This window comes from Schistocerca cancellata, chromosome 1 (assembly GCF_023864275.1).
Source record: "Schistocerca cancellata isolate TAMUIC-IGC-003103 chromosome 1, iqSchCanc2.1, whole genome shotgun sequence".
In the NCBI taxonomy this organism is placed as follows: domain Eukaryota; kingdom Metazoa; phylum Arthropoda; class Insecta; order Orthoptera; family Acrididae; genus Schistocerca; species Schistocerca cancellata.
This window is the reverse complement of record NC_064626.1, coordinates 990275744-990294734: the sequence shown is the minus strand read 5'-3', so window position 1 is coordinate 990294734 and position 18991 is coordinate 990275744. Positions and strand designations below refer to the sequence as shown.

General features: G+C 38.2%; 1 protein-coding gene across 3 annotated transcripts in view; it reads right to left on the bottom strand.

The window, feature by feature from the left end:
- Window positions 1–928: 928 nt before the first annotated feature.
- The window catches only part of LOC126088610 (cytosolic purine 5'-nucleotidase), a 486141-nt gene continuing 468078 nt past the window's right edge, over window positions 929–18991 (bottom strand). For all 3 annotated transcript variants that reach the window (XM_049906843.1, XM_049906834.1, XM_049906850.1), the window contains exon 12: window positions 929–5627. In XM_049906843.1, the coding sequence (XP_049762800.1) occupies window positions 5496–5627 (132 nt within the window). In that variant the 3' untranslated portion in view covers window positions 929–5495. The remainder of the gene's footprint in view (window positions 5628–18991) is intronic.

Genomic DNA, 18991 nt, shown 5'->3' with positions numbered 1-18991 from the left:
GAAAAAAAAATTTCAAAACTATGTGTGATGCACTGCAGCTGTAAAAAAAGTAATGGTTATAGTACAGGCCTGACATGCGGGATGTTGTGGGTTCGAATTTCACAAGATGCCTCTTTATTTTTAAATCTGTATCAAAATTATTTTCATAATTATTTTTATTCAATTAATTGGCTTAAATGTAACTTTTTACACCTATTTATTTGTCCCATAATTTTAATTGCTATATTAACTTCTTCAATTGCTCTCATTTTTCTTCCAGCAATTCTTTTTCCAGTTGGAATCTTTGGTATGTGAATTTAATTATTTTTATCGATCTGTCATTATATTTAAATATTGCAAAATGCTGATTTATCAGTTAAAAGACAAAATAACCTATTTATACTGACTCGGCGATGGTGTCAAACATGTAAATTTTCTTGAATGTTAATATTGTTCTACAGACAAAATAATGCAAATGAAAGTTGAAACCATAAAAAGGATTATAACAGAAAACAAATTTCAAGCAAAATGAGGAATAGAAATAATGAATGAGTGCAATAACATGTGGACAAAATATAGGATGATAAAATGGAATAAATTAGAATTGATGTTAATACATATAAATAATTTTATTCACATGAACAAAGACTTCAAGTTGAAAAATAATTATAGAAAGAGAGCAATTGAAAAAGTGATTAAAATGATGTGACAAAGGAATAGAAACAAAAAATTACATTAAGTCAAATTTATTAAAAATAATGATCAGTCATTTCAATAAAGATTTAAAAATAAAAGAACTTCAATGAATCTAATCAGATTAGAACACACAGCCTTTTGCATTTGAGGTCTGTACAATAATAGCTATACTACACCTGTATTACATTATTTTTTTTAACTGTAGAATATCACGTGAAACTCTGCATTATTCCCCCCCCCCCCCCCCCCCCCCCCCCACAAATAAGGGACCACCAGGGTAAATGGTTGCAGGCTGTGATACCTGGGACTTTAACCTACATTACTATAAATGGTTTCAAAAAGGCATTTCCACCACAAGGGACCTCTCCTTGTTAGTCAGTATTAATACCAACTGAGGCATCTGAGGGTACTACACACAATGAGACAAAATTTCAGCTTGACATCACATCTCCGTTTCTCGTCTAGTTTTCAGTACTGATCTCTCCCCAAGATAGGCAGTTATGATACACACACTGTGTAAGAGAACAGTTTTCTAGGTTTGAGATTATTCTCCGAGTTGTCGAAAAAGCAGAACATAGGGTTCAGTCTGAACTATATTTTTTGAATATTTATGCAGTGCATTGAAGTGGAATTTTTCAGTAAGTCCACCAGGTAAACTGCAAGAAAAAGACATTAATCTGTTCAACTCGAAATCCCTCCAGAATCCTGATTATCAGGGATACATCCACATTTTTTGTGAAAATGGAATTAATATACTATGAATAATTGAGTGTGGAAGTAAGGCCATATGCAAAAAGAGTTAAACGAGCAATATTGAAATTATAAAGGTTTTTTGTATCACGAAAACAGTTGATTTCATGTTTGCAATGGAATTACATCACTAGGAAATGTTTGTATGTGTACATGCAAGTCTGGTACGAAAAATATTAGGCACAGTCGATAATAAACAATACCGAACAATAAATCTAATTATAAAAAAGACAAGGCTTGTAAATGATTTACTACTCACAGTATTTTATCTTGTGGTAGATTGCCCAGGAGAAATAGAAGAAAATTCTTTGTGAATGGTGGAAAGGAAGAGATTAATGGCACCAATGGTGTAATTCAGGTTTTGATGAAAATGAGTTTCATTCTATGAGATGTGGTGGAAACTGCACTCTGTTGGATGGCATAGTGTTGTATGTCTTTGTATGCACAATAGGTTCAAAGATGGCACCACAAGTTCTACTGTGAAATCGTTTATATGTTATGGCATAGTAAAGTAAGTCTGACTTGCACTACAGTGACATGAAACAAAATTTTAGATTTTCTGTCCCACCATCTGGAAGTTTCTTTCAATTATTATTATTGTCGTTACTTTGCATTAAAGTTCTCAAAACTGTTTTCAGATAAGTTTTGTATTACAGAATTGTCTAAACTGTTTCGAGGTAAGCTTTGTAATCATTGTCTAAACTGTTTTCAGATATGTTTTGTGTGATAACATTATCTGAGTTTTATATTATTATATTGTTCTCTTAACTGTTACTTGATTATTTGATAGGTGTTACAGAGGTTTGTGTGGATTTATGTTTATGGTAAAATGAATAATTCATAAAGGCTTAGAGAAATCACAGATGAAGAGCATTGTACTTCAGAATATCGTCTATCCAAAAGTGAGTGTAATGAAGATGATGAGCAACAGAATTCATGTAGAAGAAAATGACAGAGAGAATATAAAAGACAGAAGATTAAACTGAAAAGGAATCATGAAGAAGCATACAGTGCCATGCCAGAAAGGCAAAATAGTTCCTGCAAAATATTTTGTAATGGTGGTTTGCCACTGTAGACTAAAATGTGCTTCAAAAATAACTGAAGAAGAAAGGAAAAGAATTTTCAATAACTTTTGGAAAATGGGATCTTTTAACTCTCAAAATGCCTACCTATGTGGACTAATTAGTTCAGAATCTCTTGCAGTTAGAAGAGCACAAAAAAGGATCCCAACCTCCAAAGGTCCGTATCAACAAATACTATTTACATGCTCAGAATATTCAGTTAAAGTCTGCAAAAAGTATTTTCTGAGAACTTTTCTAATTTCCAATGGCAGGATGATTGAGTGTACACAAAAATTAAAGAAAGGAGAGGAACCTATTAGTGATTTAATTTCCAATAAAGCAGCAGAAGATACAATCAGTCGTACTCAGTCCCACATTAAAAGTTTTCCATGTCTCAGTCACATTAGTCTTGATCAGAAAACCTAATAGACATTCTTGAGTCCTGAACTGAATTGAACATCAGCATTATGTACCATTTACATAATGAAAAATACGTTGAAGATGAACACACAAATTCAAACGTTTCAAAACTTTGGAACCAGCACAAATTATTCCAACATAAATCATTATTTATTTATTTTTACAGATTCTCAACATTCACCTTGCATCACACAGCAAAATAATAATAATAATAATAATAATAATGCCAACCAGCACAAACTCAATTAATAAACACGAGTGAGGCAGTGGCTATCACATTTCTAAGCAGGAGATGCTCTGTTTCTGGTTCAAATTCATCACTTCTGAGTTGTTCAATGCTTGATCATGTACGGTATCTTTAGTTCTTTTGCATTGTCTTCCATGTCAGGGTGCCCTCAACTCATTTAACTGCTTTTCTTAATAGTTATCCATGAACAAACACAAAACTCATTAAGGTGTTGTGGGTAACACAGGTTGATGGGGATGGCACATAGTGCACAATGCCGTAATAAAAGTGGAAGCTTTTGCACATCTACATGTTTCTTTGCTTCAGGTCACTTAAAATACACAAAGTTCAGTGCAAGAAAAATCACAAACCTTCACAGGCTGTATGAGGATAGTAAATGAATGTTTAAAATTATGACAAAATGTTTATTTAAAATGATATAAACAAATAATGTATCTGTCATGCTACAGGTAACAATGAGTTTGTGTCAGAAAACTTTCATAGTTTCAAATTTTGATTAAGGCTATCTGGTAATCCATATTCCTGAAGATGGCTTTTATTGAATAAAAATTGTTAGCTATACATAACCCACAAAAAATGTTTTCTGTGGGCTGTGAAACAGCTCTACTTCAAATACACACAGAAAAAATTCAGCTTAGCAAGCAGCAGCAGTCACAAGTGGACAATCAAGTTAAGTGTAAACTCGCAGCGCAGATGTATCTTCACCTGATAAGTTTGCTTCTTGCGTGGAGATCCATGTTCTGCAATTGTCCGCATCACTCAGTATTATTAATCTATCATCTTGTCACAGATGTGGAAGTGACATTTGAATACCCCCCCCCCCCCCCCACACACACACACACACAAAACATACTATGAGTTATATCAATGAGATGCAGCTAGTATGTGATCTAAGACTGCACCTTGCTGACTAGAAAATAGTTCTACAAAAGGAATATTTAGATAAATTCACAAAACACAGCCAGAAAGTCAAAAAATTCCATCTGCAGCTACTTGATAAATAGAATTTTTATCTGGTTGTATTTGATTGTAGTTTCATTCTGAGGATCATTTTCTCAAAACAAACTACCAAAAAATAAATAACAAACAATATAGTTTTCTTGAAAAGTAAAAAGTAACCTTGATATAAATGGTGGCTGCAATATGAAACTAACTGCTCACTGATGTTTGTGCAAGTTATCATCTTATATGGATCCCGATCAAAAGGTAAGAACAATGCCATTAGCATATCATGAAAAATTGTAATGGAAGACACAAAAAATGTGGTTGTTAGAAAACATTTACAATTTAAAATGGAAAAGAAATGCAGATTAATGTTACAGCCTTTTTAAAATGCATTTTTTTTTTTTTTTTTTTTACAAAACCTTCAGTTTTTTTCATTACAGTTTTACTTCTCATGGGTTTTCCTATCATAACATATCATAAAAAAAGAAAAAGAAAAGGTAAATTGCATAGAGAAACTTGAAACAAGCCTACAGTCAAATAATGAGCTTGTGCATTTCTTGGTAAAATGTGTATGCTTTATATATACATGAAATTAACTACATACAGAATATATGTTCTTTATTGTGCTCCAGTTAATTAAAAACATAAAAGAAAACATGCAGTAGTGATGACTTAATGCAAACAAATAAATCTATGCAAATATTAAAGCTGTAATTTGGCAGTAACACAGTCAACTCCAAAATGATGCGGTGGAATCACATTCAGGAATGCAAAGAAAACAAAAGGTTTTTTCCCTATAGCATTCACTTGAAGAAAGAAGTAACTTTCTTCATAAGCTATGTTTAGCAGCAGGTACTGCTCTTTGAAAATAAATGCAATAAACTATGTGAAAGTAACGGAATCCCAATTTATTACAGTTTAACATATTTGCTGTTCATACTGAATATTTATGCGTTTAATTAACCTATATGCCAATTTACAAATATCTATTTCTTTTGGACTATGTGTATCAAAAACAAATAGAAAGTGTCAAACAAAATTTAAGGAATGACTTGGGTTTCAGGAAAACACTTTAAATTTCAACTCAAGTCTGAAATACGAAAACATTTATGAATTAATAAAAACATTTATGGGCACTAAGTTTTAAATCTCTTACTCATCATGTATTTGAAGTCAGATATTTCAGTCATTTACATTCAGCACCATTTAAACAGACAAATCTGTCATTCACATTCCCTTAATATACACACATATGCACAATTAGCTACCACAGTTCAACACTGAGTTTGAGTCTGTTCTTTTAATGTCAGTACATATCAAACTCAGTGTCTTCAGTGAGAAGGTAGCCACATGTTTGAGCATGCCTTTAAAAAAAATCAGCCTCAAAAATACGACTTTCAACCAGCCTTTTCTTCTGATGACTTGCTGTCAGTTTCCTCATCTGAGTAGTCTTCATCGTGATTGTGTGTTACACTTCGAGGAGTTTCTGGCCTCGGATGTGGTAACTGTCCTTGTGGCCGTTCCATAAACTGCAACACACAGGAAAACAAAATAACTCAGTTTCTTAATTCTTAGGTATTAGTGATCAGAAAACAACCAAAAATGATACATTTACAAATGTGGATATCCTTAAAGTTCTAACATTACCTAATTATGTACAAACATGCAATTTTTTTTAAATGAATAATAAGAAGTTAAATAAACTGTTACAAAATGGTGCACACTTAACAGAAGAACAAAGATCTGATTGAAATATTTACAGTTCTGTGAAAGATCAAAACTTTGTTATACCTAATTAATAAGATGTTGTTGTTGTGGTCTTCAGTCCTGAGACTGGTTTGATGCAGCTCTCCATGCTACTCTATCCTGTGCAAGCTTCTTCATCTCCCAGTACCTTCTGCAACCTACATCCTTCTGAATCTGTTTAGTGTATTCATCTCTTGGTCTCCCTCTACGATTTTTACCCTCCATGCTGCCCTCCAATACTAAATTGATGATCCCTTGATGCCTCAGAACATGTCCTACCAACCGATCCCTTCTTCTAGTCAAGTTGTGCCACAAACTCCTCTTCTCCCCAATCCTATTCAATGCCTCCTCATTTGTTATGTGATCTACCCATCTAATCTTCAGCATTCTTCTGTAGCACCACATTTCGAAAGCTTTTATTTTCTTCTTGTCCAAACTATTTATCGTTCACGTTTCACTTACATTCATGGCTACACTCCATACAAATACTTTCAGAAACGACTTCCTGACACTTAAATCTATACTCAATGTTAACAAATTTCTCTTCTTCAGAAACGCTTTGCCAGTCTACATTTTATATCCTCCCCACTTCGACCATCATCAGTTATTTTGCTCCCCGAATAGCAAAACTCCTTTACTACTTTAAGTGTCTCATTTCCTTAAGAAAAGGAAAAGGAATAGGAATATAGTAAAATTTTATGGGAATTCTCGTGTCATGAAATCTATATTCTAGTGATTGAGAACAGATTTCAGGATGAAAAGTATTACTTTGAAATGTTGTTTAACTGAATTATGCCATATCAAAGAAAAAAATTCTTCTTTGTCCTGCGTGAGGTTGAAAGGCACTAATCAATCACTTCCTCATTTGGCACATAAGAAAATGCCATACAGGTATAGTGCAGTACCAGGACAATAAAATAATGGGAATACACCAAAAGTACGAAAAACAGGAGAAGCTTGAGCCACACTGAAACCACAGGCAGGAAACTCAATATTAAGCCTCTGAATCAGGACTGTGGCTTATTGAACAGACCTCAGCATAAGAAAAAGGACTTTGCATTTGGTACATGGAATGTTAAAAGTGTCTGCTGAAAATTCAAAAATTCAATGAATCAATCTAGGAAAATAAAATTTTCATTTAGAATTTGGCTATAATTATTTTACAAAGACCTATCCCTAATGCATCATTCATTAGAGCACAGATCATATAGTTCCAGTATCAAATGCATATTATCAACAGGCACAATCTTATCTCCTTAAATGCATATGTCTCCACTTTACAGCCAATTGGAGAAAATATACAATTCCTTGAAGGAATACGATACCAACATACATGATGTAATACTTTGGAAAAAAGACAAAGACCATCAAATAGTGGATTAATTAAATATGTAAAGAGGAGCTTTGGACATGAGAATGGCAGAAGCAGTGTGGGTGCAAATCAGAGACAATACAGAAATCAAAGATGAGCACATTAGTATCTGGAAGGAAACAGAGATTATAAGACGAGAAAGAGATGTACTTTTGTTGTTGTGGTCTTCAGTACTGAGGCTGATTTGATGCAGCTCTCCATGCTAATCTATCCTGTGCAAGCTCCTTCATCTCCCAGTACCTACTGCAACCTACATCCTTCTGAATCTGCTTAGTGTATTGCCCCTCGCCTCTTATAACTGCCATCTGGTTTCTGTACAAATTGTAAATAGCCTTTCGCTCCCTGTATTTTACCCCTGCCACCTTTAGAATTTGAAAGAGAGTATTCCAGTCAATATTATCAAAAGCTTTCTCTAAGTCTACAAATGCTAGAAATGTAGGTTTGCCTTTCCTTAATCCATTTTCGAAGATAAGTCGTAGGATCAGTATTGCCTCACGTGTTCCAACATTTCTGCGGAATCCAAACTGATCTTCGCCGAGGTCGGCTTCTACCAGTGTTTCCATTCGTCTGTAAAGAATTCGTGTTAGTATTTTGCAGCTGAGACTTATTAAACTAATAGTTAGATAATTTTCACATCTGTCAACACCTGCTTTCTTTGGGATTGGAATTATTATGTTCTTCTTGAAGTCTGAGGGTATTTCGCCTGTCTCATACATCTTGCTCACCAGATGGTAGAGTTTTGTCAGGACTGGCTCTCCCAAGGCCATCAGTAGTTCTAATGGAATGTTGTCTACTCCCAGGGCCTTGTTTCGACTCAGGTATTTCACTGCTCTGTCAAACTCTTCACGCAGTATTGTATCTCCCATTTCATCTTCATCTACATCCTCTTCCATTTTCATAATATTGTCCTCAAGTACATCGCCCTTGTGTAGACCCTCTATATACTCCTTCCACCTTTCTGCTTTCCCTTCTTTGCTTAGGACTGGGTTTCCATCTGAGCTCTTGATGTTCGTACAAGTGGCTCTCTTTTATCCAAAGGTCTCTTTAATTTTCCTGTAGGCAGTATCTATCTTACCCCTAGTGAGATAAGCCTCTACATCCTTACATTTGTCCTCTAGCCATCTCTGCTTAGCCATTTTGCACTTCCTGTCGATCTCATTTTTGAGACTTTGTATTCCTTTTTGCTTGCTTCATTTACTGCGTTTTTATATTTTCTCCTTTCATCAATTAAAATCAATATTTCTTCTGTTATCCAAGGATTTCTACTAGCCCTCGTCTTTTTAACTACTTGATCCTCTGCTGCCTTCACTACTTCATCCCTCAGAGCTACCCATTCGTCTTCTACTGTATTTCTTTCCCCCATTCCTGTCAATTGTTCCCTTATGCTGTCCCTGAAACTCTGTACAACCTCTGGTTTAGTCAGTTTATCCAGGTCTCATCTCCTTAAATTCCAACCTTTTTGCAATTTATTCAGTTTTAATCTACAGTTCATAACCAATAGATTGTGGTCAGATCCACATCTGCCACTGGAAATGTCCAATTTAAAACCTGGTTCCTAAATCTCTGTCTTACCATTATATAATCTATCTGATACCTTTTAGTATCTCCAGGATTTTTCCATGTATACAACCTTCTTTTATGATTCTTGAACCAGGTATTAGCTATGATTAAGTTATGCTCTGTGCAAAATTCTAACAGACGGCTTCCTCTTTCATTTCTTAGCCCCAATCCATATTCACCTACTATGTTTCCTTCTCTCCCTTTTCCTGTAGTCGAATTCCAGTCACCCATGGCTATTAAATTTTCATCTCCCTTCACTACCTGAATAATTTCTTTTATCTCATCATACATTTCTTCAATTTCCTCGTCATCTGCAGAGCTGGTTGGCATATAAACTTGTACTATTGTAGTAGGCATGGGCTTCGTGTCTATCTTGGCCACTATAATACGTTCACTATGCTGTTTGTAGTAGCTTACCCACACTCCTATTTTTTTTATTCATTATTAAACCTACTCCTGCATTACCCCTATTTGATTTTGTATTTATAACCCTGTATTCACCTGACCAGAAGTCTTGTTCCTCCTGCCACCGAACTTCACTAATTCCCACTATATCTAACTTTAACCTATCCATTTCCCTTTTTAAATTTTCTAACCTACCTGCCCGATTAAGGGATCTGACATTCCACACTCCGATCCGTAGAATGCCAGTTTTCTTTCTCCTGATAATGACGTCCTCTTGAGTAGTTCCCGCCCGGAGATCCAAATGGGTGACTATTTTACCTCCGGAATATTTTACCCAAGAGGACGCCATCATCATTTAACCATACAGTAAAGCTGCATGCCCTCAGGAAAAATTACGACTGTAGTTTCCCCTTGCTTTCAGCCGTTCGCAGTACCAGCACAGCAAGGCTGTACTTTACACATAGACTTAATAAGGAAAAAAAAATTTTTGGTTACCTTAAAATAAGAGAATCTAAATAGGTTTACAAAGAAAAAACAAGACAATCAAAAACCTGAAGAACAGCAAAATATGCAAAGGAGATCATATGCATAATGAGAGAGGTTTACAAGAACTAAAATCACTTCTAGAAATTACAGAAAGAAAAGAAACAATATCTACAGACTGCCCTCATATGTCTCTTAATAAAGATAAATTATGCCTTTGTCTGTGCCAACTACTGGATAATTCCTCTACTGGATGTCACATATGCGAACTACTGCCTACTTGCCTCCTGAAAAAGACTGGCATCTGTCATGGAAGACATTAGAAAGGCTTTCATAAAAACAATGGCAGTAAGCTACCTTCCCCCACTTAAGATACCAGAAAATGTCTCTGAATGTAATACAGGAATCGTCATTCCCACTGTGTATGTTAGAAGTTGTATGATAGTCAAACATTGGTAAATATTTTCAAAGAGTTTGATTTATGCTCAAAATTAATCTGTTTAGTATTGAGGTGTACAGAAGAAACTTACTGCAGAATCATGACACCAGTCGAAAAGCATATAAAGTTAACTCTCAACTAAAGCAGGAAGTCCTTTAAAACAAATACTAATGGAATTAAATTTAATCATTAGGTTGCTTATGCAGGTGATTAGTGCCACTAAGATGCAAAAATATTATAAAATGTCCAAAAGTGGATCTACATGAAAATGAAAAACAACATATATTTTGCCTGCATTGCAGCTCCCTTCCCCTGAATATAGATTGATTTAACTGGGAGGTGGTCTTCAATATACTACATTTTTATGTATGTTATAAGACCACCAATGCCAATTTTCTAAGAATTTACTGGCCCTAAACTACCACAAGTCTTGTGCTACCAACAGCAGGGAAACTCGGTCCCCAATTGCTTGTCACTGATTCACAATGGACCACCAATTGACAGCAAATTCTATAACCCATTAATACCTTCTCATATTATGCACTCCCTCTATTCTAGCAGTGGCCATGGGTACTTTAGGACCAACCACCGTGGTTCAGAGACCCTGTTAACCTGTAGCTTCCCCTATGACTGGCTGAATATGTCAGTTAAACGGTCAAAATAAGGTGACCACATACTAGTTCCATCACAATCGTGCCTAGTAAAGCACTGTAGTGTCCAAACCAACACTCGATTTGATAACAGCTTTGCCTTCAGCATCTCAGAAAACTGACATCAATTGTCTTATGGTATGAACACTAACACCCCAGCTAAATTAGTCTATTCCTGAGGAAGCCAAAGGACTATGACCATGTTTATCACTTTAAGTATTTGATATGATGATGCAGCAGTAAATCCAGAAAGATTTTAATAAAATGTACACTGGTTGCAGAAGCCTACATACATATAGCATATACTTTCCTTGTCATTGACATTTCAGCACCAAAAGAGCCAAGTGGTTTAAATATCTAAGACATCTTTTATAGAAATAATATCTGAAAGGAAACTGAAATGAATACACACATAACAGATGCTAGTAGAGCACTCGAGAGGTTCTCTGACATACATTTTTTTTTATTTCAACCATATGAGACAAAAAATTGCTTGTCTCAGAGGTCAGTGTCTGCCTCCTCTAATCACTCATGTTAATGTTTCTGTAAAGGATGAAAGGCTCTAAGCTTTGGAAAGAAAGATGAGAACAGATTTATAGCATTAAAAAAATTACAATGATGGAGGTTTTTGTGAGTTACAAGCAAGTTATCCCTGGAAAGGAGAACTACAAAGTATTAATATGTGACGTAAAACTATTACAATACTGTCTAGGTACTGAGACAAAAAAGCTGGGAAAGGATGCTCTAAAGCAAGCACCCTTCCATATCAACATCCACATCCTGCAGACTTCATGGAACCTGAAGTGGGAAGCCCAAACCATAATAGAATGGTAATATCCAGGACATTGTGGCATATACAGACAAAAGATTTACAGGGTAGAATCTGATAAAAGAAATTTATTGAGCAGGTGTATGATCAACTAAGGTAATTTCTCCAAAAAATAATAAAACAAGCATTATTCAGTGTCCAAGTCATTGCTCTAAAACAATCAGACTGCTGTCAGAGGTGGTGATAAGGGAAATTTTAGTATGGTGTTTCTGCAGAGGTGTGTGATACACGCAGGTGCATATGCTAAAGCTAAAAATAAGTTATTTTCTGTCTTTAAGGGTCATATGCATCACTCATCATTCACTTGCAAGAGACAAACTGCTGGCTCTCTTCACATCCCCTGCACCTCCTCCTTTTTGGTTATATATCTTCAAAACTTATATCATAGCTAACACTTGGCTCAAGAATCATAAAAGAAAGTTGAAGAATCATAAAAGAAGGTTGTATACATGGAAGAAGCCTGGAGATATTGAAAGGTTTCAGATAGATTATATAATGGTAAGACAAAGATTTAGGAACCAAGTTTTTAAATCGTGAGACATTTCCAGGGGCAGATGTGGATCTGACCACAATCTATTGGTTATGAACTGTAGATTACAACTGAAGAAATTGCAAAAAGGAGGGAATTTAAGGAGATGGGACCTGGATAAGCTGACAGAAACAGAGGTTGTACAGAGTTTCAGGGAGAGCATTAGGGAATGATTGACAAGAATGGGGGACAGAAATACAGTAGAAGAAGAATGGGTAGCTTTGAGAGATAAAATAGTGAAGGCAGCAGAGGATCAAGTAGGTAAAAAGACAAGGGCTAATAGAAATCCTTGGGTAACAGAAGAGATACTGAATTTAATTGATGAAAGGAGAAAATACAAAAATGCAGTAAATGAAGCAAGCAAAAAGGAATACAAACGTCTCAAAAATGAGATCAACAGGAAGTGCAAAATGGGACTAAGCAGGGATGGCTAGCAGTCAAATGTAAGGATGTAGAGGCGTATCTCACTAGGGGTAAGATAGATACTGCCTACAGGAAAATTAAAGAGACCGTAGAAAAGAGAACCACTTGTATGAATATCAAGAGCTCATGTGGAAACCCAGTTCTAAGAAAAGAAGGGAAAGCAGAAAGGTGGAAGGAGTATATAGAGGGTCTATACAAGGGCAATGTTCTTGAGGACAATATTATGAAAATGGAAGAGGATGTAGATGAAGATGAAATTGCAGATATGATACTGCGTGAAGAGTTTTACAGAGCGCTGAAAGACCTAAGTCGAAACCAACATTCCATTAAAACTACTGACAGCCTTGGGGGAGCCAGTCCTGAAAAACTCTACCATCTGGTGAGCAAGATATATGAGACAGGCGAAATACCCTCAGACTTCAAGAAGAATATAATAATTCCAATCCCAAAGAAAGCAGGTGCTGGTAGATGTGAAAATTACCGAACTATCAGTTTAATAAGCCACGGCTACAAATTACTAACAGGAATTCTTTACAGGCGAATGGAAAAACTGATAGAAGCCGACCTGAGGAAGATCAGTTTGGATTCCGTAGAAATGTTGGAACACGTGAGGCAATACTGACCATATGACTTATCTTAGATAATAGATTAAGGAAAGGCAATCCTATGTTTCTAGCATTTGTAGACTTAGAGAAATCTTTTGACCATGTTGACTGGAATACCTCTTTCAAATTCTAAAGATGGCAGGGGTCAAATACAGGGAGTGAACAGCTATTTACAATTTGTACAGGAACCAGATGGCAGTTACAAGAGTCGAGGGGCATGGAAGGGAAGCAGTGGTTGGGAAGGGAGTGAGGCATGGTTGTAACCTATCCTCAATGTTATTCAATCTGTATATTGAGCAAGCAGTAAAGGAAACAAAAGAAAAATTTGGAGCAGGAATTAAAATCCATGGAGAAGAAATAAAAACTTTGAGGTTCGCCGATGACATTGTAATTCTGTCAGAGACAGCAAAGGACCTGGAACAGCAGCTGAAAGGAATGGACACTGTCTTGAAAGGAGGATATAAGATGAACATCAACAAAAGCAAAACAAGGATAATGGAATGTAGTAGAATTAAATCTGGTGATGCTGAGGGTATTACATTAGGAAATGAGACACTTAAAGTAGTAAAGGAGTTTTGCTATTTGGGGAGCACAATAACTGATTATGGTCGAAGTAGAGAGGATATAAAATGTAGACTGGCAATGGCAAGGAAAGAGTTTCTGAAGAAGAGAAATTTGTTAACATCGAGTATAGACGTAAGTGCCTGGAAGTCTTTTCTGAAAGTATTCGTATGGAGTGTAGCCATGTATGGAAATGAAACGTGGACGGTAAACAGTTTAGACAAGAAGAGAATAGAATATTTCGAAATGTGGTGCTACAGATTAATACTGAAGATTAGATGGGTAGATCACATAAATAATGACGAGGTATTGAATAGAATTGGAGAGAAGAGAAATTCGTGACACAACTTGACTAGAAGAAGGGATCGGTTGGTAGGACATATTCTGAGGCATCAAGGGATCACCAATTTAGTATTGGAGGGCAGCTCGGAGGGTAAAAATTGTAGAGGGAGACCAAGAGATGAATACACTAAACAGATTCAGAAGGATGTAGGTTGCAGAAGGTACTGGGAGATGAAGAAGCTTGCACAGGAAAGAGTAGCATGGAGAGCTGCATCAAACCAGTCTCTGGACTGAAGACCATTACAACATCTTCAAATAACCATTATTTCTACTTCAGACAATGGGAAGTCCAGGATGGAATAACAAAATATGGAAAGGGTAGACTACTACTCATCACACAGAGGTGTTGGAGTTGCAGACATGCACAATGAAAAGAGGATGTAAGAAATATTTTTTTACTTTCAGTCACAATCGTTCTTCACAAGTAGGAAACACACACACACACACATGGCCACTATCTCTGGGTATAATTCCCGACTGATTGTGTCTGAAATCAGCAGCAGTCTAGCTAGGGTGGGTAAATGGGGATAAAGAAGAGGGATAGCAAGGTAAGGGAGGAATTAAGGTGCTGATGGTGGGAGCGTGCAGGGATGTTGTGGGGACAGGATAGGGTTGCTAGGTGCAGCATCAGATAGCTGTGCCGGGTGGGGTTGGAAGAGGGATAGTAAGAAGGGAAAAGGTAGTGAAGTTAGTGGGAGCAGAGAAGGCGATAGGACAGTGCAGGACAAGGACTAGCAAAGGTTGGTGTCGGCAGGGGAAGGGGGGGGGGGGGTACAGGAATGAAGGACATGTTGTAGGGAGACTTTCCACAAGACAATTCTGCAAAGCTGGTGTTGGTGGGAAGAAATCAGATGGCAGAGGCTCTGAAGCAAGCATTACAGTGAAGCACATAATTTTGGGCAGCATGTTCGCAACTGGGTGGTCAAGCCGTCTTGTGTCTCAGTCTGCCAGTGACCACTGATGCGGATAAACAGCTTTTTAGTTGTCACACCCACATAGAATCAGCACATTCTAGGCATGTCACTGGCACCTCCTACCCTGTCATAGGCAGGAACACCTGTGGAAACCATCATGTATCTACTGACTTAATTGTACCCACTGTCCAGCATGCTACCTGGGCATCACAACTAACAAGCTATCTGCCCGTGTAAATTACCACTGCCAAACTGAGGCCAAGAGACTGCTGGACCATCCAGCTGCTGAATGTGCTGCCCAACATGATGTGCTTCATCTTAATGACTGCTTCACAGCATGTTCCATTTGGATTCTTCCCAACAGCACCAGCTTTCCCGAATTTCCCTACAGCACATTCACATTGGCCTCAACCCTCACTAGCCCATTCTCTACTCCCACTCCAGTATTACACATGGGTTCATCCCATCATCCCACCAACCAATCTACACAATCCTTTACATAATGCTTTCCACTTCTCCTACTTCCTGTCCCTTCCCTGTTCCCTCTCACTTTCCTCCCCACCCCTCCTACATCTCACCCGCAAAGGCAACACTATTGTCTTCCTCCTCACCTACCCTGCTGTTTGTTCCCCTCCCAACCCCATGCTGCTTCTTAAGCCAAATATTCACCCTAGCTAGACTGCTACTCCCATCAGATGTAGCCGCAGTCAAGCCTTAGTGCTGTAGGCAGTTGCCATGTATATGTGAGTGGTTTTTGTCCAACAAGCATGAGTTTTCTACTTCTGAAGAAGAACTATGCCTGAAAGTTAAAAATATTTCAGCATTCTTTCTCAATGTGCCTGTGTCTGACTAAACAACTCCTTTAAATGATTAATGGAAAATCTCATATAAAGATGTGAAACAAATACTAACAAAGAGATAGAGGGGCTGGCCAGTACTTACCTCAGCTCAGTACAGCCGATAGATACACAAAAAACAGAACCGAAAATTTACGTTCCTAGCTTTCGGAACAAATGTTCCTTCATCAGGGAGGAGAGGGGGAAAGAAAGGGAAGAAGGGAAAGTGGATTCAGTTACTCACAACCCAGGTTATGAAGCAACAGGGAAAGGAAAACAGGGAGGGTAGCAAGGATGGAGGCATGGTTGTCAGGGGGAAGCCAAAGATATTCTACTGTACGTACTGTGCCAGCTTCAAACCAAAGAGGATGCATACAGAAGTAAAGAGGTATACATTACAAAGATAAACACAACTATGTAGGATGAAAAGATGTGTGAATGGCTAAAGAGGAGAGGGAAAAAGGAGAAGACTGAAGAGTAAATGGGAGTGAGGTTGGTTAACAAAGGTTCAGTCCAGGGGGATGGCGGGATGAAAGGATGTGTTGGAGTGCAAGTTCCCATCTCCGCAGTTCAGAGGGACTGGTGTTGGGTGGGAGAAGCCAAATGGCACATACGGTGTAGCAGATTCCTAGGTCCCTAGAATTATGCTGGAGGGCATGCTCTGCTACTGGGTATTGGACATCTCCTAGGCGGACAGTTTGTCTGTGTCCGTTCATGCGCTCAGCCAGTTTAGTTGTTGTCATACCGATGTAAAAGGCTGTGCAGTGCAGGCATATCAGCTGATAAATGACATGTGTAGTTTCACATGTGGCCCTGCCTTGAGTTGTGTATGTTTTACCAGTAGCGGGGCTGGAGTAGGTGGTTGTGGGGGGATGCATGGGGCAGGTTTTGCAGCGGGGTCGGTTACAGGGGTAGGAACCGCTGGGTAGAGGAGGTAGTCTGGGAATATTGTAGGGTTTAACAAGGATGTTACGGAGGTTAGGGGGGCCACGAAAGGCAACTCTGGGTGGTATGGGGAGAATTTTATCAAGGGATGATCTCATTTCAGGGGTTGACTTGAGAAAGTCATATCCCTGGCGAAGTAATTTGTTGATGTATTCAAGGCCAGAATAATATTGGGTGACAAGGGGGATGCTTCTGTGTGGTCTGGAGGTAGGAACATTGTTGTTGGACGGGGAGGAATGTATTGCTCGGGAGATCTGTTAGTGGACAAGGTCTGCAGGATAGTTGTGGGAGAGGAAAGCACTGGTCAGGTTATTGGTGTAATTGTTGAGGGATTCATCACTGGAGCAGATACGTTTGCCACAAATACCTAGGCTGTAGGGAAGGGAACGTTTTATGTGGAATGGATGGCAGCTATCAAAGTGAAGGTACTGTTGTTTGTTTGTGGGTTTGATATGGACAGAGGTGTGGATGTGAGCTTCAACAAGATGAAGGTCAACATCCAGGAAGGTGGCTTGGGTTTTGAAGAAGGAGGACCAGGTGAAATTCAGATTCGAAAAGGAGTTGAGGTTATGGAGGAAATTAAGGAGTGTTTCTTCACCATGAGTCCAGACCCCAAAGATGTCATCTATCAACCTATACCAGGCCAGGGGAAGCAGCTGTTGGGTCTTCAGGAAAGCCATGCGGCCCATGAAGAGGTTAGCATAGGACGGAGCCATCCTGGTTCCCATGGCCGTTCCCCTGATTTGTTTGTAGGTCTGGCCTTCAAAAGTGAAGTAATTTTTTGTTAGTTATCACTTACATCTGTCATCTAAACACTTTCTCTTCTTCAGTGTTTTATATATACATAAATAAATAGTTTCGTCACCAACTGTGCTAGTTTCATTTTCCTCCTATTATCTTATTCCGTTTATAGTCCACTTCTCTTTTTTATTTATTGATTTATTTATTTAACATTCCATAGTTTTAATGTTCGTTATTCGCTGTTTTCCAGCCAACAATCACTGCCAACAATCCCTTCCACACCCACCAGTATCATCCATTTCTGTCGATTTCGTGTTGCTGGCGATAATTTTGTGTCATTGGCTATCTTTCTCTGCCACAGGAAAATTTTTTTGGGACATTTCTCCGCCAACCACGAACTTTCTTGCGGCACGCACGATCGTTTTTGCGGCACGCGCGATCGTTTTTTCGCCACTCGCTATCTCAGTTTTTGAGCAACCTGTGTTCTTTTCCCATGATCTGGACATACTTGCTTGGTCTGGTCAACTTTTTCCATATTTTTCTTATTTAGTGGTCTTCTTTTGGTATTGAACATTACCAACACAATTTCTTTCTTTCTCGTCCTTCCCTCCGTGTTTTATTCCTTCTTATGTTTACCATTTTGACTTTAGTTATTTAATTTCCCTACCCACCAGTTACCCACTATGTACCCTAATCCTATACCACATTATTTACATTCATTCCGGAAACATGCATTCACCGTAGCCAAACTGCAATCCCACATACTTTTCCTCCGGTCCTGCTTAACCTTTGGAATTACCCCTAAAGGACGTACCTTAAAAATTCCCAACTCTGGGTGCAATTCCTCCTTCCACCAGTCTCTCCTGGACTTCCAGAACCTTCAATCCTTAGCCCTTACCCAACTTGTCCTGAATCTCTACACTACTTCATGTAACCACCACTCCCAACAGCTCCTATCTCTCTTCAAAGTCCTCCACCTCTCAAACCCTTGCTTGGAGAACACACTCAGGAACATCATCCTAGAAGCCAGCTGCAAACTTGAGTTCCATGCCACACACCACCTGAAGAAACTATCCACAGTACTAGTGCAACACCTAAGAAGTGGGGTCCCTCTCCCTATCCCTCGCAAACACCAACCACAACAAAACCTTCAACAAACCCCCCTCATAGCCAACAAACCTAGCCTAGCCACCCTACTCAATCTCCCCATCCCAGCACATACCCCACACAGACCACATCTCAACTATAACCACAGTCAAATGCCACACATCACCAGTCCCAATTCAGTTCTAAACCTCTCATCCAGATCCCTCTCTCCTCCAGAGACATCTGTTCTATCAAAAGGTTTAACCTTTAGCCCCACACCTAAATTCAACCACACTGCCCTGGTTAAAGATCTCCTCTCATGCACACAGAACCTCAACTGGAAATATCACTTCAATGCCCAAACACAGCCCCCAAATACTAGACCCAGTGTTGAACCCTGTCTAGAACAGTTCCGACCGCCTTCTCA